General features: G+C 42.0%; 2 protein-coding genes across 5 annotated transcripts in view; one reads left to right on the forward strand and one right to left on the reverse strand.

The window, feature by feature from the left end:
• Window positions 1-26810, reverse strand: part of ACACA (acetyl-CoA carboxylase alpha) — a 284911-nt gene that overhangs the window by 248571 nt on the left and 9530 nt on the right. The window lies entirely within an intron of this gene.
• C16H17orf78 (chromosome 16 C17orf78 homolog) lies at window positions 1718-18816 on the forward strand. 2 transcript variants are annotated; one of them, XM_059378793.1, is made up of 7 exons: window positions 1718-2072; window positions 3544-3630; window positions 4336-4581; window positions 12624-12776; window positions 13738-13862; window positions 14481-14615; window positions 17645-18816. In XM_059378793.1, exons 1-7 carry the CDS (start codon window positions 2015-2017, stop codon window positions 17720-17722), a joined length of 882 nt encoding a protein of 293 aa, XP_059234776.1. In that variant the 5' UTR covers window positions 1718-2014; the 3' UTR covers window positions 17723-18816. The 2 variants fall into 2 exon arrangements, with proteins under 2 accessions (XP_059234776.1, XP_059234777.1); XM_059378794.1 differs by lacking the exons at window positions 12624-12776; window positions 13738-13862; window positions 17645-18816 and having other exon boundaries at window positions 14481-14569.

A 26810-nucleotide genomic window follows, 5' to 3' on the forward strand; every position in this document is an offset into this window, starting at 1 on the left:
CGGGAAGCCTGCTTGCTCCTCTCTCTCTGCCTGCCTCTCTGCCTACTTGTGCTCTCTGTCAAATAAATAAATAAAAATCTTTTTAAAAAATTTCTAAAAATAAATTATAATTTGACTCAGATCTCATGAACTCCCTCATGAAAAATCCCTTGAGTCAAGCTCCCTTCACATCATTATCAGAGTGTCAGGCTCCAAGACCTTCTTATGCATAGCCAGACCTATGTTGGCTCCAATGAAGAAAATTTAGAGTGAGTAGAAAGACTGCAGAGGTTCGTGACTTCAGCAGCAGATCTGCGTAGATCTTCATTTCTGGGGGCACCTGGGTAACTCAGTCATTTAGGCGTCTTCCTTCAACTCGGGTCATGCTCCCAAGGTCCTAGCATCAAGCCCCATGTCAGGCTCCCTGATCTCCCTCTCCTACTCCCCCTGCTGGTGTTCCCTCGCTGTCTCTCTCTGTCAAATGGATAAAGAAAATATTTTTTTAAAAAGATATTCATTTCTGCTGTATGATCTGTCTTTGCAATCACAAAGTCTACAGAGTGTTACACTAGATGTAAACTCTCTGCTAAAAGTTAGAAAACTCTTCAACAATGGTTATCTGTCTAGGAAAACCTTCCCAAATCACAGACAGTATCACTTACCTAGTGCAATAGCCATGGCAATGTGGTCTACTCGTGGGTGTGAAAATTTGCAAAACTAGGTAGATACATCTAAGCTAAAGTTTATATGTACAGCTGTGAATAAATTCTAGAGATTATGATCAGAATTCTCCAGTTAGAGAGGAGAAAACAGAGATTCAGAGATGTCAAGGAATTTTCTCGAGGTGATATTAATAACAGGGCTTATGCTGGAACTCAAGTCTATCAGTTCCTAGTCCTGTACTCTCTCCAGTGTAGTCCACTAACTCATTCGGTCCTAGTTTCCTGCTCCATTCTTTTTTTTTTTTTTTTTTAAGTTTTGTTCCCTCTCTGTTTCTGTCAAGTAAATAAATAAAAAAATTAAAAATAAATTTTAGGGACGCCTGGGTGGCTCAGTTGGTTAAGCGGCTGCCTTCGGCTCAGGTCATGATCCCAGCGTCCTGGGATCGAGTCCCCCATCGGGCTCCTTGTTCGGCTTCCCTCTCTCCCTCTGCCTCTAGCCTGCCACTCTGTCTGCCTGTGCTTGTGCTCTGTCTCTCTCTCTCTAACAAAATTTTAAAAAATAATAAATAAATAAATAAATTTAAAAAATAAAGATTTTATTTATTTATTTGTCAGAGAGAGAGCACAACTAGGGGGAGTGACAGGCAGAGGAGGAAGCACGCTCGCAGAGCAAGGAGCCCAATGCAAGACTCAATCCCAGGACCCTAGGATCATAAGCTAAAGGCAGATGCTTAATAAGCTGAGCCACCCAAGCGCGCTCTATTCTTGAGTCACTTCCCTTAATAGAAATCTCTACATCTCTTTTTTTTTTTTTAAGATTTTATTTATTTATTTGACAGAGGGAAATCACAAGTAGACGGAGAGGCAGACAGAGAGAGAGAGGGAAGCAGGTTCCCTGCTGAGCAGAGAGCCCAATGCGGGACTCAATCCCAGGACCCTGAAATCATGACCTGAGCCAAAGGCAGCGGCTTAACCCACTGAGCCACCCAGGCGCCCCAATCTCTACATCTCTTTATGTCAGTGAATAAATCTATGTGCTCGTGTCAGCAAGCATGCATGTGAATGTCTACGTGTCCATGTACAAGTGTTTGTAAAGCATATCACTGGGTGTTTATGTCCTTCTAGGGAAACCTCTAAGTAATTACAGTTCCTTATGTCGGCACCAGCTATGAAGTCGGAGGAAGACTTTTTGAGTCAATCATTAACAAGCTCATTTGGTCTTCTCCCCAATCAGCTCTATTCCTAGGTCTTCAGGAAATGGGGCAAAAATAATTAGGGTGGAACCAGACTCTCCCAGGGTCAAAATTCGTTCCAGGGCAGTGCAAGCCCCTAGCAAGAAGACGAAGGAGCTGTGAGCATGTGCTCCAGCTAAGATGGATACCATCTTGGTCTTCAGCCTAATCATTACGTCCTATGATGTCAGCAAGAAAGGTAAGTACTTCAATAGTCTAGTATCTTAGAAATCCAAAGAAAGACCTAGGATATGGGGGACTATTCTACCAGATTGAGATACAGCCAATACTCAGCAGGTGATGATTTAAAGTCATCCCATGAATTTTCTTGCTTCTAGGTAGGATTATAACTTATTTCAACTCAGAGATAGCTGTTCCGTGATGAGAATTCTACCCCCCCTTCCACACTTTTTTTTTTTTTTTTTTTTTTTTTTTTTTACGATTTATTTGAGAGAGTGAGAAAGAGCATGAGCCGGGGGAGGAGCAGAGGGAGAGGGAGAAGCAGACTCCCCTGGAAGTGGGGCTCTGTCCCAGTATGCTGGGATCATGACCTGAGCGTAACAGACTGGCCTCCCAAGTGCACCCCATGGTGAGAGTCTACAGAAAATGTGACGCATTCTTCTGTCTTATTCATGTAAGGAACATTGAAAGTGCTCTCACTGTTAGATGGCTTTCTTTACCAGAGGGTGCTGTCACAGTTTCAGTATTATCAACACCTACGACTCCCAAATTCATAACCCTCATAAGACGCTGTCTTCCTTTTTTAAGGTAGCACATCCAAACAGATGGGGTTGCTCTTGGGTAAGGAGGGGTAAGGGGGGCGGGTAGGCTGGAATGGCACCATTTGCTGCTCTCTGATAACTGTTTATTTAAAACATGCTTTTTCAAGGCGTCCGAACAGTTCATCTCTAAAATTAGCTAATCAGAGTTATGGCCAAACAGCTCAAGGGGCAGCAATAACAAATTTAATGGATGAAGAAGACTCACAACATCCTGTGAGTTATGTGCCAAAAAGCATAAATAATCTAAGTCCTTGGTTCCATGGAAACCTGAAGAGACCTTGTTAAGAGTTACACTGAACAAATTTTCAAAAGTTCTAATATAAGAAGGCAGATAGAACAAGAAGGAAAAGAGATAACAAGCAGCGTTTGAAGGATTGGGTTGATTAGTCTTTTTATTAACTTATAATTCTGTTTAACTCGCATTCACCTTTTTCCCCCCTAAGTGTAATGGATTGGTACTCAGTTTTCCTTGTACAAGGTTAACTCCTACTTGTATATATATATATATATATATATATTTTTTTTTTTAAGATTTTATTTATTTATTTGACAGAGAGAAATCACAAGTAGTCGGAGAGGCAGGCAGAGAGAGAGAGAGGGAAGCAGGCTTCCCGCTGAGCAGAGAGCCCGATGCGGGACTCGATCCCAGGACCCCGAGATCATGACCTGAGCTGAAGGCAGCGGCTTAACCCACTGAGCCACCCAGGCGCCCCCCTACTTGTATATATTTAAAAAAAAATTTTTTTTTTTAAATAGTGTTTGAGCTGCCCCATTGCCAGCTTGATGAGAAAAGACTGCATTCTTCTGCACCCCCCTCTCCAGTACCTGGAATTCTAAATGTACCCAATAAATTGTAAGTCCTGACCTTTTTCCTCTTTTTGTTTCCAGGGCTCAGAGATAGCAGCTGCCATGTGGAACAGCTGCCTGGGTTCTTCCCAAAGGATGCGAGAAGAACCGGGGATGTGCTCACGCAAGGTAGGGAATGGGCCCTGCCTGAAAAATCACCTTGCCATTCTAGAAAATCTTTACACCTAAAAGAGGACTGTCTTCCCCAGTTCCTATCCCAGATCTCGAATATCCGATTTTAAAGATATGTATCCCCTCCAGAGGGTTTCTGGAAACCAATTTTTAAATTAATACTTATTAACTAAGACATGGCTGTACCAATCAAACAGCTGAGGGCAAAGAAAGAGAAGGAGGCAGCGTGTAACCCTCTCTGCATTGGAGAAGACAACCTCGAAGCTTTTCCCTGGGCTGAATTTACTGCAGACACCTATCTTCATGAGACCCATGGCAGGAAGGAGGAAAGGCAGGGCTTCTACACTTAGGACCAAAACCAAATGTTGAGGAAGAAGTGAACTAAAGAGAAGCAAGTACAGCAGTGGAGTTTGTTTTTTAAGATTTTATTTATCTATTTGACAGAGACCACAAGTAGGCAGAGAGGCAGGCAGAGAGAGAAGAGGGGGAAGCAGGTTCCCTGCTGGGCAGAGAGCCCAATTCGGGGCTTGATACCAGATCCTGAGATTATGACCTGAGCCAAAGGCAGAGGCTCAACCCACTGAATCACCCAGGCACCCAGCAGTGGAGTTTTAACAGGGGTCACGAATGGAAGATATTCAGCTGGGTACCATTCAGATTAACAACCAGCTTCATTTTTCTATCTGGCTTTTCTCCTTCCAGAGGCTCAGGCACAAGCCAAAATGTCTACCTTCATTCAAAATCAGACTGTGGCTACGCTGCAGTGCTTTGGGTCTGGGAGCAAAGTCAAAGTCAACCTTGTGTATTCAGAGAAAGGGTCAAAGGTCAAGCAGACTCTGAAGAACCTGAGAGTCATCGCTGTTCCCCGCAGAAACAGCACTGCCTCCCCAAAGTGTCACTTAACCTCCACAACCAAGTTTCAGACTGGATCCCTTCTCACAGGCCAAGGTGAGACTGGAAAATGAGATGGAGATAGGCACTGACTTTTAGTTGACAACCTTGAAGCAGGGTGGGGCTTAGTAGTAGCTACGGACTCAAGGATATGGATTATCCTCTCCTTGAGCAAACCTGGGTCTTCTCTGAAAGTCAGTTTTGTTTTGTTTTGTTTTAAGATTTTGTTTATTTATTTGATAGACAGAGATCACAAGGAGGCAGAGAGGCAGGCAGAGAGACAGAGGAGGAAGCAGGCTCCCTGCTAAGCAGAGAGCCCAATACAGGTTTCGATCCCAGGACCCTGGGATCATGACCTCAGCCGAAGGCAGAGGCTTTAACCCACTGAGGCACCAGGCACCCTGAAAGTCAGTTTTTAATCTCTATGGGCCCTCTAACCCTGACAATGCTGGGATTTTCATGTGATTTCCATTTCTGATGGGTCTTCTTTTGATAATGGTTATTTGAATTAATTTTGAATGCAGACAGTAAAATATTTAAACAGCACAGATTTATAGTGAAAAGTCGGTCTCCCTCCTACTCCAGTCTCTCAATCTTCTAGTTTTCTACGGAACGCTATTACCAACTTGCTGAATTTCCTTCCTACTCTGAGCACATATGAATATACATATCTAAAAACCTAGATGGTATCATACCATACACCCCATTCTATACCTTTTTTCCATTTAACAATGTATTGTACAGGTTGTTGCATATCAGTATGTATAACTTTGTCTTATTCAAAAATTGTACAGTACTCCTTTTATATGCCTGTACTATATTTTTTTATTTCCTTAAGGAATCTCTAAGCCCAACATGGGGTTCAACCTCATGACCCCAAGATCAAGAGTCCCATGCTACCACCTGAGCCAGCCAGGTGCCCCTGTACTATAATTTATTCCACAAGTTCCCTATCGATGGATATTTTGGTTTCAAATCATCTATAAACACAAACAATATTGCAAGCAATGACCTTATCCATTCTTCTCTGTGTACCTGCAAGTTATCAACCTGATGAAATTCCAAGAAGTAGAACTTCTGCATCAAAGGTTTGCCAGCTACTGCTATATTACCCTCCATCCCAGTGATTCCATTTTGCCCTTCCACCCAGGGAAGGAATGCCTGTTCCCCCTAAGCGGCTGGGCAATGGTCCTTTTTTTTTTTTTTTTTTTTTAAGATTTTATTTATTTATTTGACAGAGAGAGAGATCACAAGTAGGCAGAGAGGCAGGCAGAGAGAGGGGAGGACACAGTCTCCCTGCTGAGCAGAGAACCCGATGTGGGGCCTGATCTCAGGACCCTCAGATCCTGACCTGAGCCGAAGGCAGAGGCCTAACCCACTGAGCCACCCAGGCGCCCCAGGGCAATGGTTCTTGACATCAGGTGAATTTCTCTGTTCTACCCTCCTTTCCTCCCCCTACCCATTCTTTCTGTCAAGCAGATTTTGGCAGTTTCCCTTTACATACAGGCAATCCCCTAGATGCTATTGCTACACTGCTGGAAAAATAAAATAAAACTTGACACTTTTAGAGAAACTGGGGAGTTCCCAGGCAGAATAATGGGGGGAAAAAAAACTTTAAAAACTACAGTATGTTTAGAGATTGGGAAATAAGTGGATAGATTCTTGGGATGTGTGGTATAGGAAATTATATATCCTCGCATGGTATGAATGTTTTTGTTCCCTTTATTGTACTTTCTAAAGTTCATATGGTAACAATTTGTGTGGGGAAGAAAAACAAACTCTTATTAAAAACTGAAAAAATTCTGACAGCATGTGGGGGTTTTGGTTACCCAATATTAATATAAAGAAATTCAACCAGATTATTTACCTAACACATGACACACACACCCCCGGAGTCACCCCCTTTGAAGCACCAATGGCAGGTGTCAATATTAGTGAATTTAAGTCACTCTGGAGTCTAGAGCACTCTGTGCAGGATGGATTTTTCTTGGATATAGTGCTATGCATTGTAGGAGTCCAGACAATTAAGGACACTAGTTCTTAGAAATTTGGGACAAGGGAAACTGGGTGATTAAAGAGGTGGAGGGATGCCAGAGATCAACCTGACCTAATTCAAAAATTTGCTATGGGCACGTTTCTTCCTCCTTCCTTCATGGCATGGTGGTTGGTTCCTGAATGCAGAATGTAAGCTAATACCCAGTACTACTTGAGCTGTGCAAAGAGATTAAATGGATGTTTGTTGGCTAGTTTGTGGACCTAATCAACATTCATGACACATTTCTATGGAATAATGATGAATTCCAAACAACCAACTTATGAATGGACTTTTGAAATATCATTCCATTTATAAGTTTGAAACTTCCCATTCTGAATTTAAATTTACACTGAATACCAGGATGTGAGAGATACCAAGTAGCGTAGAAATACAAATTAAATAAATTGTCAAATACACAATGTCATAAATGAGATGCCCTCTGAAAATACCACACTCTCAGTCTGCACAAGAGGATGTCCCAGAAGCAATCAGAAGACAATTTATGAAAATGTTCCCAGAGCAAAGTAGGAATTTGAAACTGGAAGGATGATAATGTACTACAACAGTCATCAGAAGATGTGGGTCAAAGGGCACCTGGGTGGCTCAGAGGGCTAAAGCCTCTCTCTGCCTTTGGCTCAGGTCATGATCCCAAGGTCCTGGGATCAAGCCCCGCATTGGGCTCTCTGTTTAGCGAGGAGCCTGCTTCCTCCTCTCTCTCTCTCTCTCTCTCTCTGCCTGCCTCTCTGCCAACTTGTGATCTCTGTCTCTCATTTAAATAAATAAAATCTTAAAAAAAAAATAAAGAAGATGTGGTTCAACATGGAATGTAGAAAAATGTCAGATGGAGACTATTTGTTACTGTTTATGGAATTAGGTCAATGAAAAGATCTTCTATTATAAATATCCCCAAATTTCTTTCTGGTGGACAGAGATGATTCATTGGGTCTTTTTCACTTATGGTATAGTTTATACCATCTAGTTCCTATTGCTCAGATTCTATGTAAATCTAGAATTTCTTTTTTTTAAAGATTTTATTTATTTGACACAGAGAGAGAGAACATAAACAGAGGTAGTGGGAGAGAGAGAAGCGAGCTTCCTGCTGAGCAGGAATCCCAACTCCGGGCTTGATTCCAGGACCCTGGGATCATGACCTGGGCTGAAGGCAGACAGCTAAAAACTAAGCCACCCAGGTTCCCCTAAATCTAGAATTTCTAATTAGATTTCAAAAGAATGCATATGTTTAGAACAGGGTACCTAGAAGAAAAAAAAATCCTACCTGATCTGTTTGATGGATACATTCTCCTATGTAAGTTTTTTTAAAGATTTTATTTATTTATTTGACAGACAGAGATCTCAAATAGGTGGAGAAGCAGGCGGGGGGAGGGGAGCAGGCTCCCCCGCCGAGCAGAGAGCCTGATATGGGGCTTAATCCCAAGACCCTGGGATCATGACCAGAGCCAAAGGCAGAGGCCCCAACCCACTGACCCACCCAGGTGCCCCTATGTAAGTTTTTTTAAATGTCATTTTAGTATATAGATTAGGCTCCTTGGAATTTGATTAGTGCAAACTGATTTTTTTTAAAGATTTTATTTATTTATTTGACAGGCAGACAGATCACAAGTAGGTAGAGAGGCAGGCAGAGAGAGAGGAGGAAGCAGGCTCCCCGATGAGCAGAGAGCCCAATGCGGGGCTGGATCCCAGGACCTGAGATCATGACCTGAGCTGAAGGCAGAGGCTTTAACCCACTGAGCCACCCAGATGCCCCATGATGAGTGCGAACTGATTTCCCCATATGAAACTAGGGTGTAGGAGGAGTAACATCAAATGAGTGTTTATTCTGATATTAGTTATCATCTCTGACAAGTTACTTAATTTCTCCAGTGCTCAGTTTCTACAGCTACAAACCAGAGATTTGACTAGATGACATTATTTCTACATATATAAAGGGAGGTTTAGATCGGAAGCACAAACTCAACAGCAATATGTAAGGCGACTCAAATAAGAGCTTTCAACCTGCTGGTATTAGTACAGAATAATCTCCAAGGGAGATTTCCACTCAAATATACTGTACCTAATGTTCCCTATTTAAAATACATTATTTTGTAATAAAGCAAAGCATCATCTGCTAAGTTATTCATTTCATAGATTTGGAGTTTGTACATCCCCTGAAAGGGGGGCATTCTTGCTCAAATATCCTTAGCCAACAAAAAACTAATATTGTAATTCCATTGTCACTGGGAATGCAGTGGTTCTATTACAGATGTGCTCCACCTTAATGCTCAGTTACCTAGCAGATGAGACCTAAAACACCTGCCAACATAGATGGACATTAATTTCAAAGTTTAGGCAGAACTGAAAATACACTGACAGAGGAAGCCTATTAAGGAGATTTTGAAACAGTGGCTCCCAGGAGGTGGGAAGACATGCCACATTGAAATACCATTATCCCTGTGGCTCGAGGGCACAATTCTACTAGAGGATCACTAGGTTTTTTCCTTTTCTTTCAATCATAATATCATTCAGTGTGCAAAGTGTTTTCACACCTGCTTCCTCATTTTTATTTGTTTCTGATCTTCTTTTTACCCCCTGTGAAATACGTAGGCCAAGAATTACTTCATTATAACATCTTAGAAATAAGGAAGCCAAAATACAGAGAACTTCTATGACTTGTCCAAAATGGGATTTATCTTCCATCTCATCTGTCTCAGAAACACGTATGTTTTTACTTCAGAGAACTGACTGGCACCATACTGGAAATTACTTCATATAATTTCCTTGTTTTTCCTTTTCAACCTGTTGGCTCTCTATCTCTGCCTATCTTTGCCAACACTGTCTTCCTGATTAAACTAAAGGCAGGAACTATTTCTTCCTCTGTAATTTCACTTTCAGTGCCTGGTACTGTGGCCGTTGGCCTCTGAAGTCAAGAACTACCATTTCACATGGACTTAAGACTTGGGAAAGTAATTTAGACAAGTCAAGTAGGACTTACAGACCTTGATTTAATAAGCAATGATTAAGAGATCATTAGCAACAAAATACGAATCAGTGTCTGAATTGGATTAGGTCAAGTCTCAAGCTAAGTGAAGTTAGTTAGTTAGACTATGGCCAGAATCCAACTGTGTCTCAACACTTCCACAGCTGGTTTGAGCCGTGAGCATCTTTCATTTGGATTTCTGCAATAGCCTCCTAACAGGTTTCTCTGCTTTGACCCTTGCCTTGCTACAGTCTGTTTCTAACACAGCAGTTCAGTGATCTTTTTTTTTCTTTTAAGATTTTATTTATTTATTTGACAAAGAGAGAGAGAGAGACAGCGAGAGAGGGAACACAAGCAGGGGGAATGTGAGAGGGAGAAGCAGGCTTCCTACTGAGCAGCAAGCCCGATGTGGGGCTCGATCCCAGGACCCTGAGATCATGACCTGAGCTGAAGGCAGATGCTCAACAACTGAGCCATCCAGGTGCCCTGGTCCTTTCAAAACAAAGCCATCCATCACTCTTTCTGCTCAAAACCTTGCAATGTATCCCCGTTTTTGTTTTTCTTTTAAGATTTTATTTATTTATTTGACAGAGAGAGACATAACGAGAGAGAGAGAGAGAGAGAGAGAGCGCACACAGGCAGGTAGAATGGGAGAAGGAGAAGCAGGCTCCCCATTGAGCAAGGAGCCCAATGTGGCACTTGATCCCAGGACTCTGGGATCATGACCTGAGCTGAAGGCAGACACTTAACTGACTGAGCCACCCAGGCATCCCTGGATCCCCATTTTAATCAGAACAAAAACCAAAGTCCTTAAACTAGCCTATGAGGCTCCTGATACAGGTCTGTTTCCTTTAGAACTTTCCTCATCTCCAACTACCTTGTGTTCACTCCATTCCAGTCTCATTGCCCTCCTGGCTTCTCCCCTAAAACCGTAACATGTCAGACAGACTCACTCTGCCTCAGGGCCTTTACCAGAGCTGCCCCTTCTGCCTACATCACTGCTTTCTCAGGCCTGTGCTTAGCTAATCCCCTATCTTCTTCAAGCCTTGCCTCACTTCTCATTTTCTCAAGGAGACCAGCTTGCATTGCTGGTTGCCCAGCCACCGCCCACCTACACCCCCAGACTGCTCCCTAACCTTGCTCTGGTTTTAGTTTGTTTTTGTTTTTGTTTTTGTTTTCAGTAGCACTTGCCCCCTTCTAAAGTAAAATAAAGTTGGGGCGCCTGGGTGACTCAGTTGGTTAAGCGTCTGCCTTCAGCTCAGGTCACGATCCCTGGGTCCTGGGATCAAGCCCTGTGTCAGGCTATCCCTGCTCAGCAGCAAGTCTGCTTCTCCCCCTCCCCTGGCACTCCCCCTACTTGTTCTCTCTGTCTCTCAAATAAACAAATAAAATATTAAAAAGAAAAAAAACAAAGTTTACTGTATTTACAGTTGTCTGCTTCTCCTTGTCCCTGCTCAACCCTGCTTCCGCCTTCCTTGTCCCCTTGCTAGAATGTATCAAACAGATATATCCAAAGTACTGAAGCAGTCCCTGGTACTGAATGGATATTCATTTACAAATATTTACTTTCTTGGGACACCTGGGTGGCTCAGTCAGTTAAGTGTCTGCCTCCGGCTCAGGTCATGATCCCGCAGTCCTGGGATCAAGTCCCACATCGGGCTCCTTGGTCAGCAGGGAGCCTGGGTCTCCCTCTTCTTACCACTCCCCTTACTTGTGTGTGCGTGCGCACACTCTCTCTCTCTCTCTCTCTCTCTCTGACAAATAAATAAATAAAATATTTAAAAATATATATATTTACTTTCTTAAATAAAATATTCAAAGGGGGTCGCCTGGGTGGCTCAGCATGTTAGGTGTCTGCCTTTGGCTCGAGTCATGATCCCAGCATCCTGGGATGGAGTCCTACATCAGGTTCCCTGCTGAGCATCTCCCTGCCCTGCCTTTGTGCCTCCCCCTGCTTATGCTCACTCGCTCTCTCAAATAAGTGAATAAACAAAATCTTTTTAAAAAATTTACTTTCTGGGTTGCCTGGATGGCTGAGTCAGTTAAGCATCTGACTCTTGATCTCAGCTCAAGTCTTGATCTCAGGGTCATGAGTTGAAGCCCCATGTTGGGGACCATGCTGGGCAGAGCCTACTTAAAAATTTGCTTTCTGGGGCGCCTGGGTGGCTCAGTGGTTTGGGCTGCTGCCTTCGGCTTGGGTCATGATCTCAGGGTACTGGGATCGAGCCCCGCATCGGGCTCCCTGCTCCGCAGGAAGCCTGCTTCCCTCTCTCTCTCTCTCTGCCTGCCTCTCTGCCTACTTGTGATCTCTGTCTGTCAAATAAATAAATAAAATCTTTAAAAAAAAAAATTTGCTTTCTGAAAGAATGAAATTGACAAGGCGCCTGGGTGGCTCAATTCTTCAGTGTCTGCCTTAGGCTCAGGCCAGTCCTGGGATTGAGCACCACATTGGGCTCCCTGTTCAGTGGGAAGCCTGCTTCCCCCTCCCCCACTATCCCTGCTTGTGTTCTCTCTCTATCAATCTCTACCACTGTCTCTTTCTCTGTCAAATACATAAATACAATCTCTAAAAAAAAAAAAGAATGAAATTGAGGAGCGCATGAAGCTGGGTGGTCTCTCCTTCCTCCACCTCTCTTGCTTTCCCCAAACATCTCTCAAAGAAGTTGACTTAAGACTTCAGTTAGATAGACCTGCAGCAAGCATTAAGGCAAATTATGGTATTTCACATTATTCCTTGGACTTTGGAGCCAAGTTTTTTAAAGAAGGAAACTTTCAACAGTGTTACACCCTCCGTCATTATTATTACGGTCTTAAAAATGATAAACAAACACGATATGGTCTACTCCTTCACTTTGAACCTACATTAGTCAAGGCCTCCTTGGGGATTTAATCCATATCTCTTATTATTATCTCTATCCTCATTTACTTTTGGCATATTTTGTGCCTACTCCCTAAACCTATGGACAGATCAATGGGGCCACATTAGAAGTTTAATATCAGCTCGGTAGAAATAGGGTTTGTTCAGGTAAAACAAAGGCAGGATGACATTTTCTCAGTTGTTTTTTTCATTGTTTCTTTCTTGTTTTATAGCTTTTTTACCAGGGATCTCCCGATGTAAGGTCTATGTGGTGATGAGGGCTGCACTGGAGACTTTTTCTACCACCGTCCCCTCCATATCTCCTGGGAATACAGAAGGAGAGAAAGCTACAAGTACTGATGATTTTTCTAGCCCTTTGAAAGAAGGTACAGAATAAATAGGGGTGAGACAAGAATAGAAAGGAAAAGAAACACTTTTAGCCTCAACATGAGTTTGGGTTTTCTAGGATTTTCTGGGAGGCTGAGAAATTACATGGATTTTACATCGGAAAATCATTCCATTTCTTCTCTAAACAAGGTCTCAGCAGTGTATGTAGTTTGCACTATTAATAATCTTTTACCTCCTTTACACAAATGAGCTTGTGGCCACTTTTGGGGACAGAATGAATCATATTTGTGTGGCGGGGATTCTAGCCATTGTGTGTATAGACGGACAACATTTAAACACTAAGTATCATCACAATGAGGACAATAACCAAGTACATGCTTTCATCTGCACTGTTTTTAGGAAATGGCTCTCCCTAAATTGGTCAGGACTCGAATTCTGTTTAGCTTACATCCCAGTTCTCATGGGAGAGATGTAAATATAAGATTACTAATAACAAGATGCATGTAAGGCATTTATCCCTAAGTTTGCCTTTTGACCCAAAAGAAATGCCAAATCACCTTTGTTCCTCCTACTCCACACTACAGTCAAGCGAAGCACAGGAAAGGTGGTTTTCTGATCCCACAGAGTATGTCTGTCTGAGCACAAGGGGAGAGACCGAGAGGGTGCTGCTGGTGAAAGACAAGTTCAGAACTTCTTGCGTACCCACCTCCCTCCTCCCCTGAAAGCAATGCAAGAGTCACTCCTACTTGATCATGGCCAATCCCAAATCCCAGGGAGGGTGACTCATTGGGAAGAGGCTGAAAGGAGGTTAGAGCAGAGCCCATGAGGCCCACCCCACCCCTGACTCTGAGTCTGAATTGAAAATTCAGCCTATTGTCTCTGCCTCAGGCTGGACCCCTGTTAGTCTGGGGATCTAGAGGAACTTCAAGTCAGAGTATCAATCTCTTCCCTCTCTCAGGTTCTCTCTTCTCCTTCTTCTCCTCCTCTCTCTCCTTTTAGACACAGATGAGAACCTAAAGAAGAGGCAGAAATGGAGCATTGTGGCCAAATTTCTGATTGCTATCACCCTGTTGTTGAGTGGAGTTGCCATTATAGTGTTTGTCATTTTTGAAGTCCCGTGCCCTGTAAGTCTGTGGATGTATTGGGTCCCTGGATTTGATCTATAAAGACTTTCTTCTGGGGCTGCCTGGGTGGCTCAGGTGGTTAAGCACCTAACTCTTGATCGCAGCTCAGGTCTTGATCTCAGGGTCGAGAGTTCATGTCCTGCATTGGGCTCCATGCTGGGTATGGAGCTTAGTTAAAAAAAAAAAAAATGTTTATAAAAACTTTCTTCTTCTGTTCCAGAGGCAGGTTCACATAATGAAAAAAGCACAGACTTTGGGGTTTGGATAGAACTACCACTCACATTCACTAGCTGAGTGGCTTTGAGAAAGTTGCTTGACTTTTCCAATAAGATTTGGCCCATCTGTTAAATGGGACTAATGATATTTTCCTCTTATGGTGCTTTTGAAGGTTAATTAAGATCCTGAGTGAAAGGCACCTGGCACATTGGTGTAGCTTGCTGAATGTGAGTTCCTGACCCCTGCTGTACTTGGACATTCTCTACAGAGGATGGATCCAATGAGACAGAGTGTTTTCTTTAGAAATGACACTTTTCTTTAAATGATCTGACAGGAGGTTTGGAAGGTAACCAAATGCATACCAGCTACCTAAAATTAACACCAGTCACTTTTTTCCTTCAGAGTCAATGCCGGGGAACCAGAAAACTATGCCAAGGCCAGCGGTTATGGAGAAGGCAAAGGAAGGCAGGCCAGCAACCTGGGGCAGCTGAATCCCAGCTTGAGTCTCAGCCCAAGAAGGAAAGTGGTCTCTGTATGGTTTATGTCATTTGCTTGGAGAAAATGAGGTTCATATATAAGTGCTCTTTCAATTATGAAGTTTCTTTATCAGTGTTTCTTTTATGTGTCAGGAAATAGTCAGGTATTTGTATTACTGTTTTATTTTCCTCACATCAGCCCAGCCTTAACATAATAGAGTATTTATTGAAAATATATTATTTCTGAGACCCAGCTATAATCATTCAAAATGTCTGGAGTGGGACCAGGAAACTTATTTTTTAAGATTTTTTAAATAACCCTAAGTAGAGGTGGATTTACTGTGAAATTAATGACGTTTAGGGCGCCTGGGTGGCTCAGTGGGTTAAGCCACTGCCTTCAGCTCAGGTCATGATCTCAGGGTCCTGGGATCGAGTTCCGCATCGGGCTCTCTGCTCAGCGGGGAGCCTGCTTCCTCCTCCCCCCTCTCTCTCTGCCTGCCTCTATGCCTACTTGTGATCTCTCTCTGTCAAATAAATAAATAAAATCTTTAAAAAAAAAAAAAGAAATTAATGACGTTCAAACTTCAGGACCCACGGGACTTGTATGAAGCTTGTATTAAATTTTGTATTCTTCAAATTCATATTCTTTTTCTTAAAATTGTCAAAATGTCAGAGTTCAGAACCCACAGAATATGTACCCATCCTTGCCCCTGGTTAACTCTTACAATGCCCTGCAAAGTTTGAATAGTTAGCCAACTAGCTTCTTTCCTTCTGGCCCTTGGTTTCCCCAAGCGTCCTAAGCTCATGTTGCCCTTTGGTGTTTAAAACAGACACAACACCACTGTTACAGCGCAGATCCCTTAAATCCAGTCTCCCTGTCAGAAGTGTGCCTTCTCTACAACATCCGCAACACTCACTAAGATGAGGCCTCCAATACTTTCAAAATTAAAGGCGGCGAGGGGGGCACCTCAGTGGCACTACTGGTTAAGTGACCAACTCCTGGTTTTGACTCAGGTCATGATCTCAGGGTTGTAAGATTGAGCCCCGCGCTGGGCTCCTCACTCAGCCGAGTCAGCCCGAGATTCTTTCTCTTTCTCTCTCTCCCTCCATCTCTGCTCCTCCTCCCTGCAGCTGCACTCTTTCTCTAAAATAAATGGACGAATAAATGAAATATTTTTAAAAAATAAAATTAGGGGCGCCTGGGTGGCTCAGTGGGCTAAAGCGTCTGCCTTTGGCTCAGGTAATGGTCTCAGGGTCCTAGGATCGAGCCCCGCATTGGACTTTCTGCTCAGCGGGGAGCCTGCTTCTCCCTCTCTCTGCTTGCCTCTCTGCCTACTTGTGATCTCTCTTTCTCTCTCTGTCAAATAAATAAATAAAATCTTAGAAAAAATAAAATTAAATTAAAGAAGGAATCCACTTTTGCAGCATTAGAGCACTGAGAATGGGTCTCAAATGAGACCCATGAGAATGGATCATCAAAGATGATCCAGTCCAGGATGGTATATGCGCCTACTCTTTAATTCTGTGTCGGTTGCACATATCAATGCACAGTACACGGGAAGCTGAGTGAGTTCTGGAGATCCAACACACAGAATAGTGGTTATGGTCAACAAGACTGTATTACAGACCTCAAAACTGCTAAGAGACTAAATCCTAAATGTCCTTACCACCAAAAGAACTGGTAATTATTATGACATGATACAGGTGTTAGGATAATAACTATATTGCAATATATAAATGAATGCAGTTGGGCACCTGGGTGGCTCAGTTGGTTAAGTGTCTGCCTTTGGCTCAGGTCCTGATCTCGGGGATCCAGTCCCATGTCAGTCTCCCTGCTCAGTGGGGAATCTGCTTTTCCCTCTGCCTCCCCCCCATCCTTGTTCATGCTCGCTCACTCTCTCTCTCTCTCAAATAAATAAAATCTTTTTTTAAAAAATGTATGGAGTCAACATGCTATACACAAACTTACACAATGTTATATGTAAATTATATCTCAGTTTTTGAAACCGAAGCATAGCACTCTTTCTATCTAGCCACAGCATCAGAATATTTCTTATCACACTGTTCCAGGTATCCAATGCCAATTTATTTGTCATCTCTGGTCTAGGTTACTATTTTCTATAATCTGGTTTCTGCTAATATTGGATAATGAGCTCATGTAAATTGGTATGATTTAATCACAGGACGTATGTTTAGTTCTTTACTCCACTCTGCCTTATCATTTCTACTGAACACTGGAAGAAATAGGCCTGAAGGGGAATAAAAAACCAGAATTAGAGATAACGATGTAGTAGCAACACTGATTGAATTCCTCCTACCAACAAAAGAAACTACCAAATCATAAAAGAATTGATAAAAAGAATAATGAGCAACTTTATAGACATTACCTCATTTGAGCCCACAAAAACTGTGGGAGGTAGCTACAGCAGGTATCCACATTTTATTGATACTTAAACTGAGGCTCAGAGAGGTTGTGTAACAACAGCTGGTAGAAACAGAAATGAAACCCAGATCTTTCATTCCTTACTAAAATTTTACTGAAAGCCTTCTATACATCCAGTTCCTTACCTTTAAGAGGTAAAGGACATTCTATGAACATTATGAAAATTCTATGTTCATAATTTAAGCCTTTAGAAAGAACACAGAAAATCAGATGGGACGTGGAATTAGATACACAAAGAGTAGAACAGGATTAGTAAAAAAACATTTGGTCCACAGAGACTCAGATCTCCATCTCTTTTCAAACATAGTGAGACTGTGTGGGTCGGATTCAAGAAATGAAACAGAATCCCTGTACTAAGGGGATCCACAGTACCTGCATACCCAGCGCCTTTTCCATTCAAGGCAAACGGGTCAAGCAAGGGGTGGATGGGCTCTTTGCTACTGGGTTATAGGGTCCAACCAATTGTAGGTTCTCATGCATAAATAAGTGTACCTTGCTGATACTTTCTGTGTAAATACAATAACTTTTCCTAGAATTTCTGGATAACAAAGAGGCAAAATGATATGTACTTGGAATTAAATGGGGTTGGTACATGAAGGAATACCCATGTGCATCCTCTTTATCACTCATTTCCTTTCAATCTCTAGGTTGGACAAGACGCTCCCAACTCCTCAAGTCCAAGGAAAGCTGCAAGGATCACTATCATCCACGAGACATACTTCTGAAAAGCTCTTCTCTGCTTCACACATTGAATAAAGGATACCGCACTGTCTTTTCCCTGTTATTAACCAATATTGGCAGGTTCTTGTGAATTCACTCATTATTTTCAGCAGGGACATTACAATCAAACACTATGCCAGGCCAATTTAGGAAGAGCCTGGGCTTAGCAGTCAGGCTTACCTTCATGCCACTACTACTGTCTTAGCCACATGCCTCTGAGATTCACTTCACCCATCACGGAAAACGGGAATCTTTGCATCCCATCTAATGAGAACAAAAAGTCTTCCCTCTGAGCACTATGAACGGACCTATTGCTCTCTTTGACAAACGGTTGACACACAGCCTCCAAGGAGCAAAGCAGCCACTGGTGTGGCACCGTTTACGAGCTCCTCTGTCTCCTCACAGCTGAATTCACTCCCACTGGCTCTCGGCGGGCTGAGAGTAGGGGTTCCTGTTTCCCAGGCTGATGTTCTAGCACTTTATGATTTAGCCTCTGCCCTACATGGAGCTATCCACACACTGGTGAGGGAAACATGACGCTAAGCATTCCAGAAGTCCAGACTTCTGGACTTTTATGCAGTCCAGAAGGGACTGCATAGAATATGAGGTTTCCTATAACTCACAACTCTTCAAGTGGGCCTGACATTACCCCCTAAACCACAATATGTAGCTGCATACATTTTGAACAAGGATTCCACACAAAATGATGATGGATGATTTTTCTTACAGAGGCACACTCTGAGTCAAGTCTGACCTGCTCAGGTGAGAGTTTGGCGAAGAAGCAGAAACAGCGGTTGTTGAAGGAAACAGGTTAGGAAAAGGGATTGGCAGGTGGGATAAGACTCGTCCTGCTCGTAGTATTAGAGTCTTGAAAGCATTCCATTTCATTTTGGCAAGATGTAACTGTCACTGATTCTGTTTTCTTAGTTCTCTGTAAAAACCACATATGGGGGGCGCCTGGGTGGCTCAGTGGGTTAAGCCTCTGCCTTCGGCTCAGGTCATGATCCTGGGGTCCTGGGATCGAGCCCCACATCGGGCTCTCTGCTCAGCAGGGAGCCCGCTTCCTCCTCTCTCTCTGCCTGCCTCTCTGTCTACTTGCGATCTCTGTCTGTCAAATAAATAAATAAAATCTTAAAAAAAAAAGTGTTTAAAAAACCAAATACGGGTTGTACCCTTCTTCCTTTCCCATCAGGTACTGTCCCCAAAAAGTGGTTCTAAAAACTATACCAACAGGGGAAAATATCTTGCTCCAAGACCCAATTTATTATCAAGCTAAGCCTGTAAGAGATGAAATAGATACAAAGCATAGAAGATGATAGTTTTGAAATACAGGAGGTGGGGAGGACAGAGCACTGGGGGTGCCATTTGGATAAATGAGTATATTATTTCACCTCACACGGATTCACAACATTGCCTCCAGTTTATCCTGCCATCTGTGGTTGGGTCTAACCATGATATGGGTGGGGGGGGGGAGCTTGCTCCTTCCCAAGACCACTAAGGAGGATGATTACAAACATTCTATACTTAGAAGCTCTTGGTCTAGGACTGATGCCTACATTCATCTCCACCCTTCCCAGCTTCAACCGCCACAGAATGTCCTTTAATCCAGAAACATGAGGTTCCCCAGGAGATGAAAACTGTGGCAAAGTTTACATTTCTTAAATCTTCTGCAAGACTGTAATTTGGGTAACATTTGTACTGATTTTACAGAAATTCACTGAAGGAATCAAAAGTGTGTATTTTAGGGGCACCTGGGTGGCTCAGTGGGTTAAAGCCTCTGCCTTCAGCTTGGGTCTTGATCCCAAGGTCCTGGGATCGAGCCTTACATCAGGCTCTCTGCTTAGCAGGGAGCCTGCTTCCCCCTCTCTCTCTGCCTGCCTCTTGCCTACTTGTGATCTCTCTCTCTCTGTGTCAAATACATAAATAAAATCTTTAAAAATTTTTTTAAAAAGTGAGTATTTTGCTTTGTGGACAACTTGTTTCCTCTGATGGAGCATTTTCTGACTCCCTAATTAGTTAACAGTTTTGAATCCCACATTCACTTACTGGTAGGGGATTTTCGAAAACTGGGAGACTGGAGAGACAGCAGAAGGGAAGGGAGAACTCTTACATGGAGTTTGGGATGTGAACTTTTAGCCTGCAGATCCCTTTACAGCAAGACACAGTTCTCTCTGTCACCACCACAGACTCAGCCACAGATTCAACTTGATAAAACAATTTCTAAGGAGTGCCAATTAGTCCTCTGGGAAGTGACAAGCCAGCAAGATTTTTATTGCAAATTTATTCTCATTAAGTTACCACACTTTGTTTTTTGATCATTAAAGGACATTCTCATTACAACAAGTTTTAGGAAATGCTGGAAGGTGTAAAGAATAAACGAAAAAACAAGAAAGAAGGGATCCCTAACCCCACCTTCCAAAGATAACCACTGTTAATACTTGGATGAATCTCTTTATAGACACTGTAAAGACACGTTTCACAAATCACATCATATTCTCCATACCATTTTAAACCTGTCCTTTTTTGTTTAATACATTACTGCTGTGTTTCCAGTTGGCACAAGTAAGGTTTTTTTTTAAGATTTTTAAAAAAAACTTTAAGTAATCTCTATGCCCAGCATTGGGCTGAAACTCACAACCCCAAGATCAAGAGTCGCATGCTCTACTGACTGAGCCAGCCAGGCACCCTTAAATTTTTCTTTCTTTATTTTTTAAGAAATCTCTATACCCAACATAGGGCTTGAACTCATGACCCTGAGATTAAGAGTCACATGCTCTACTGACAGCCAGCCAAGTGCCCCCAGTTGGCACAAATTTCAAGTTGTGCTTTTTTTCCAATTCTTAGCATTGAGAAACTTGGAAGTCATTCTATCTTTTTGAAAGGCTTAAGTCACCCTAAAACTTTCTGATAGGCCCAAAGATTAAGGTGGGTAATTGCTTAGGACAGAAAAGGCACATTCACAGGAACCCTCTAATTTAAACTCTTAAAGGTATTGCTGAATCACTTTAATTATTGCGATTGTGTGTTAAAAGCATAACTTTCTTCAATATAAAGACTTAAAATACAAAACAGTTTTATATTCTGTTTTGCCATTACTTTATTTTTTAAAGAGCATTGCTTTTTTTTTTTTTAAGATTTTATGCATTTATTTGACACAGAGAGAAAGATCACAAGTAGGCAGAGAGGCAGGTGGTGCTGGGGGGGGGCGGTGGGTAAAGCAGGCTCCCTACTGAGCAGAGATGTGGGGCTCTATCCCAGGACCCTGAGATCATGACCTGAGCTGAAGGCAGAGGCTTAACCCACTGAGCCACCCAGGCACCCCGCCATTTCTTTATTTTTAACCTGTGATTCATTTATATACATGTGATCTCAAAAATCAAAGCAACCAAGGATAGTCTGGACTTCTGAAGGCCTGAGGAGGACATTAGCTTCCCTCCTTTTCTGGGTTACTAATCAGAGAGAGGACTTAAGGATGGTTCTCTCCTAATCATCATCTACCCCTATCCTTCTTATTTTAGAGCCTCTTTGAGCAGTGTTCAGCAGATTCTGACCCAAAGCACTTTCCCTATGTTTATGCCCAGAAATAGACATTTTCCAAGGAAAATGTACTTATGTACATTTGCTATATGTACTTATGACTAGAAGCCAGGAACCCTTCTTTTTTCTTTGCTTTGGACAGGTTGACAGTCTTATGGCTCCCCCTTGCCTCACACTCAGATGGGATTTTATTTCTGGAGTTCACACATCCTGCCCCGATTTGGCAATTACCTCTTTCTGTATACTGCCTTAGTCCTGAAGCCTGTAGTTGCTGTGTTACATTGTATACGTCTATATTACTTTGAACCTGACAAAGCACCATGTGCACAGCAGACACTCAGAACATATGCTGATAATGTCACTCCACTAAATGGATAGCTGAGGGGAGCATAACTGACTTCCTAGAAGAAAATGAGGTAAGCTTTACTTTAAATCAAAGCTGCTATTGGTCACCAGGTAAATGCAAACCAATGAGAGGCCTTCCTGGAACTGTTGGTAACACTTGGATTTATCTCTCTGGACTTATTTTTTTCCCTCTCTCTCATATTTCTTTATCCCTTCATCTTTCTCTTCTTGTTATTCTAACACTTTCCTTTTTCCTTTTCCTTATTCAGTGACCTGGTGTACCAGTCATCAATACCAGAAATTTCCTTTAATCTGAATTCCTAGAGAACTTGGATCTGTGTCTATATTTAGATTCCAGGTCCCCAAAGCCTTTTTTCTAATTTTCCTTCATGTGGTAGAGTGTAGCAATGGGCGCACCTTGGGCTGGAATATACAAACTTTTGTCAGATGCTTGTGGATTTGCGCCACCCAGTGGCCAAAGTCGCTAACTTCAGCCTCTAAAAAAGTGGGCAAAAATAAATGAAAATAAGCAAATGTAAACAAATGTGAAGTCCATTATGTATTACTGGCCCAAAGGGGGAAAATACATACATAACAGCAAAATTCTGTCCTATTTTAAGTCTATTTTCTAAAATTTAAAACGGGATGCAGAAGGATATGTTCAGAAGTATAGTGTCATGGTTTCTACAGAGTGAGTTGATGTCCGGAAGACTCTCCAAGGATTTATTCAGGTCATGATTGCTCCCTAATGTACTAGAAAAGAAGAATAAACAGTGCGACTTATACTACAAAGTCCTCTAGAAAAACCAAACATTCAACAGAAGAGACAATGAATTTGAAGACTTATAAACTATATACATTATAATACCAGATAGCAGTTTCTTTTTTTTTTTTTTTAAAGATTTTATTTATTTATTTGACAGAGAGAGAGCACAAGTAAGCAGAGAGGCAGGCAGAGAGAGGAGGAAGCAGGCTCCCCGCGGAGCAGAGAGCCTGATGCGGGGCTCGATCCCAGGACCCTGGGATCATGACCTGAGCCGAAGGCAGAGGCTTTAACCCACTGAGCCACCCAGGCGCCCCAGCAGTTTATTTCTTTTATGATGAATCTTCCTGGGCGGGGGACAGGGGGTAGTGCCTGGGTGGTTCAGTCAGTTAGGCATCTGACTCCTGATCTCAACTCAGGTCTTGATCTCAGGATTAAGACTTCAAGCCTTGCACTGGGCTCCAGAGCCTACTTTAAAAAAAAAAAAAGTTAGGGGCACCTGGGGGGCTCAGAGAGTTAAGCCTCTGCCTTTGGCTCAGGTTGTGATCTTGTCAGATAAATAAAGAAAATCTTAAAAAAAAAAAAAAGATGATTTAGATTTTTTTTTTCCCCTAGGCATTTGTGATGACTTGATTGTTTGGTTTGGTTTGGTAAATATTTTATTTATTTATTTATTTGACAGAGAGAGAGGCACAGTGAGAGAGGGAACACAAGCAGTGGGAGTGGGAGATGGAGAAGCACGCTCCCCCCCAAGCACAAAGCCTGATGCGGGGCTCGATCCCAGGATCCAGGATCCCAGAACTCTGGGATCATGACCTGAGCTGAAGGCCAACGCTTATCGACTGTGCCACGCAGGCGCGCCTCCATGTGTTGAAGAGAATTGCAACATGCACGGATAGCTAACCTCCTGGGCCTGTTTTCCATTAAGAAACACAGAGCAGCCAAGGGTAAGCCATAAAGTACATTTGCCCAACATTTTCACTTGTCTAAGCACAGGGAAGATGAACTTTGGCAGAACAGACAGTCCATGTACCAGAGCAACATCTCTTTAGGGAACCATGGCCTCTTTTTCTCTCTGTTGTGATGCCACTGTTTACCCCTTCAGCTCCCTCCTTCCTATTCCGGTAGGAAATAATCTGATTCCCATACCCTCTCAATGAAATCCTTTCCCCTCCACCTGCTCATTCTTCCTACTGGATTAAGTTTCAACCTTTGTCCTCTAACTGTAGATAGTAGTAATAGCTAACATTTCAAGCACATCTGTTATGTAAGAACAAAAGCTTTGTCTTCTGCTAAAGTAACATTAGGAAAACAAATAGGTTAAGGAGCATGTCGCTGGCCTAAACTACCACGAGGGCCTCTATCTCACCATAGTTGCTCTCTTGCCTTTCTTTACTCTATACACAGTTCTCCACACTGTAGCCAGAATGGGCTTTTCAACAATGCAAATTTGATCGTGTTACTCCTCTGCTAAAAAAACAATCAGTGGCTTCCCAATGCTATCAGGATCAAGCTCCAAATCCATAACAAGATTGTTAAAGCCCTGAATAGTCTCGCCTATCTCCTTCTCCAGTCTCATCTCCCCTCACTGTTCCCTTACTCTAGCTTCGGCCACAGTGGGCTAGCTCCCTTCTTTCTTGACTCAGAGTGTATGTTGTTCTCTGTGGCTCCAACACCATTTCCATCCCCACACCCCACCTTCCCCTTCCTTTACTACTCTTTGCCTATTTAATTCCTACTCATATTTCAGATATTGGCTCACAGAGTCCTCCCTGACTTCCTAAACTCCACTAGGTTAATAGTGTAAATTTCATCCATGGAATTCACCTGTTTGTAATTGTTCTCCTGTGGCATTTGACGGAGGCCTCTCTCATAGAGGTGAGCTACATTGAGAGTAGGCACTATGCCTGTTTTAAACATTGTGTCCCTAGACCCGGAGCTATGTCTGACATGAGCAGGCATTTCCTAAGTAACTGCCCTTCACGAAAGGTGATACAGATGGGGGCTGAGCTGGTTCTCTTCCCGGACTCTTTTCCCTTCAAGGTTCCCAAATCCTAGAAATTTATTTTTCTTTTTTTTTAAAAAAGATTTTATCTATTTTGAGGGAGGGGAGAGGAGAGAAAGAACATGAACAGGGGAAGGGGCTGAGGGAAAGGGAGAAGCAGACTGCCCACTGATCAGGGAGCTGGCCACACGGGCTGGATCCCAGGAGCCTGAGATCATGACCTGAGCCAAAGGTAGACTAACCGACTGAGCCACCCAGGTGACCCAATCCTAGAAATTTATAATAGATTTTCTCTGTGTACTCCTTCTACTATGAGTCATATCCTGGCCCCCATCTCACTTAGCCCTCTGAAGGAACTACAATTATCTGCATTTTATGGAGGAGAAAAGTGAGGGATAAACCACTTGCCCAAGGTCCCAGAGCTAGTAAGTGACAGAGCTCGGATCCCAGTGCAGGTCGATGACGTCAAAATCTCTATACTCTTAACCACCACATATAAGCCCTGCCAATTTACATCTTTCATTGATATTTCTCTTGACTGGTTGACCTCTTCCTTATCTACTTCTTTTTATTAGGAGGATCAGCCTTTTGTGATACAAGTTGCAAAAATTTTTCTATTTTGCCACTTATGTTTTGACATTGCTTAAGGTGTTATTTTGTTTGGCAGAAATTGTGAGCTTTGTGTAGTCAAATTATTAACCTCTGCTTTTATGCCTTCTTTACTCTGAATCATAATTAGATTTTCCTTCCCGTGCCAAGATGCTAAAGGAGTTTTCTCATATTTTCTGTTTTCAATTTTTATATTTTTATTTAAATAATTAATCCATTTGGAGTTTATCCCAGTGTGAGGTACAAATTGACACTTATTTTTTTCCCACATGGTTATTCAATTGTTTACACCATTTATTGAATAGCACACCTTTATTATATACTAAGTTCCTATATTTATTTTGGTTTTCTTCTATACATTCTATTCTGTTACATGCTTGTATAATTTGTACTTTTTCTTTTCCCCAATGAGCATTTTTTTAACTTTTATCTTTGGTTCTCTGTAGTATTTGGCATTGTTGACTAATTCATCTTCTTTGATGTACTTTCAGTGCTATATTGCTAGGTTACTGAGTAGGTGAATAAACATGTACTTATGGCACTAGTAAGCCAGGGGCAACAAAATGTTAATGATGAAGATATAATCTCAGAGGTCACCACAGGAAAAAAATCATACATTTGTTTGGCTGTCCCTACACATACTTCATATCTTGTAATACTTTTAAGATTAAAAAAAATTTTTTTTTAAGATTTTACTTATTTTAGAGAGAGAGAGAGGAGAAGCAGAAGGGGAAGGAGAGGGACAAGCAGACTTTGTGCTTGGAGTGGAGTCCCACATGGGGGTTGATCCCATGACCTGGATCCCATAACGTATCACATGACCTGAAACCAAGAGTGAGAAGCTTAACCAACTGAGCCACCCAGACACCCCAAAAGAATATTTTTTAAATAAACTCTACACGCCACGTGGAGCGCCAACTAATGACCCTGAGATCAAGAATCATATGCTCTACTGACTGAGCCAGACTGTAGCTTCAAAAATTTCCACCAGTTTGTGCTAATTCCCTAATCTGCATATCTGATCTAGACCTCTCACCTGGACATCCTACAGACCCTCAAACTCAACATATCCAGAACAAAATCTGCCCCTTCCCCTTCAGGTCCGCTCTTTGCCTGAAGGTCCCTCTCTTAGCGAGTAGTCCCTCTAGTCAACTATGCTGGACATTGGAAAATCATTTTTAATTTTACCTCTTATTTATCACTTTCCTTCCCCTAATTAATCGCTAATAAATATATAATAAATAAAACACATTTTATTTAGCAATATTATTATATTATTATATAATGTTAACAAATTAATAATTAATATTATTAACAAATAAAATAAATATCTAAATAATTTATCTATAATCATTAATTATATAATTTTATATTAGTATATATTTATATATTAATAATATATTAATATAGTATCTATAAGATATCTATTAATATCATCAATATTGACATTAATAGATAACATTATTAATAAATTAATAATTAATAATATATTAACACATATAAATAATATTGTTAATAAATAAAATAAAGATTTTATTTATTTGAGAAAGAGAGAGAGAGCATGAGATGGGGGAGGATCAGAGGGAGAAACAGACTCCCTGCTGATCAGGGAGCCCAAGGCAGGATTCGAACCTGGGATTCCAGGATTATGACCTGAGCCGAAGGCAGATGCTTAACCAACTGAGGCACCCAGTTGCCCTAATTAATTGCTTTTTAAAGACCTTAAATCTATTTCTTCTTCCTCATCCTTATTCCAATTATGCTAATTCAAGCTCTCATCACCTTCTTACTTAGACTGCTGAACCTCCTGGCCTTTCACAGTTTGCTATTTTCA

This window comes from Mustela nigripes, chromosome 16 (genome assembly GCF_022355385.1).
Source record: "Mustela nigripes isolate SB6536 chromosome 16, MUSNIG.SB6536, whole genome shotgun sequence".
NCBI classification, from domain to species: domain Eukaryota; kingdom Metazoa; phylum Chordata; class Mammalia; order Carnivora; family Mustelidae; genus Mustela; species Mustela nigripes.

Excerpts from the sequence above, each read along its gene's own strand:
- C16H17orf78 (XM_059378793.1), top strand. The coding sequence starts at position 2,015 with ATGGATACCATCTTGGTCTTCAGCCTAATCATTACGTCCTATGATGTC. Across the intron at positions 2,073-3,543 it reads CTATGATGTCAGCAAGAAAG|GGCTCAGAGATAGCAGCTGC; the intron begins GTAAGTACTTCA and ends TTTTGTTTCCAG. Across the intron at positions 3,631-4,335 it reads CGGGGATGTGCTCACGCAAG|AGGCTCAGGCACAAGCCAAA; the intron begins GTAGGGAATGGG and ends TTCTCCTTCCAG.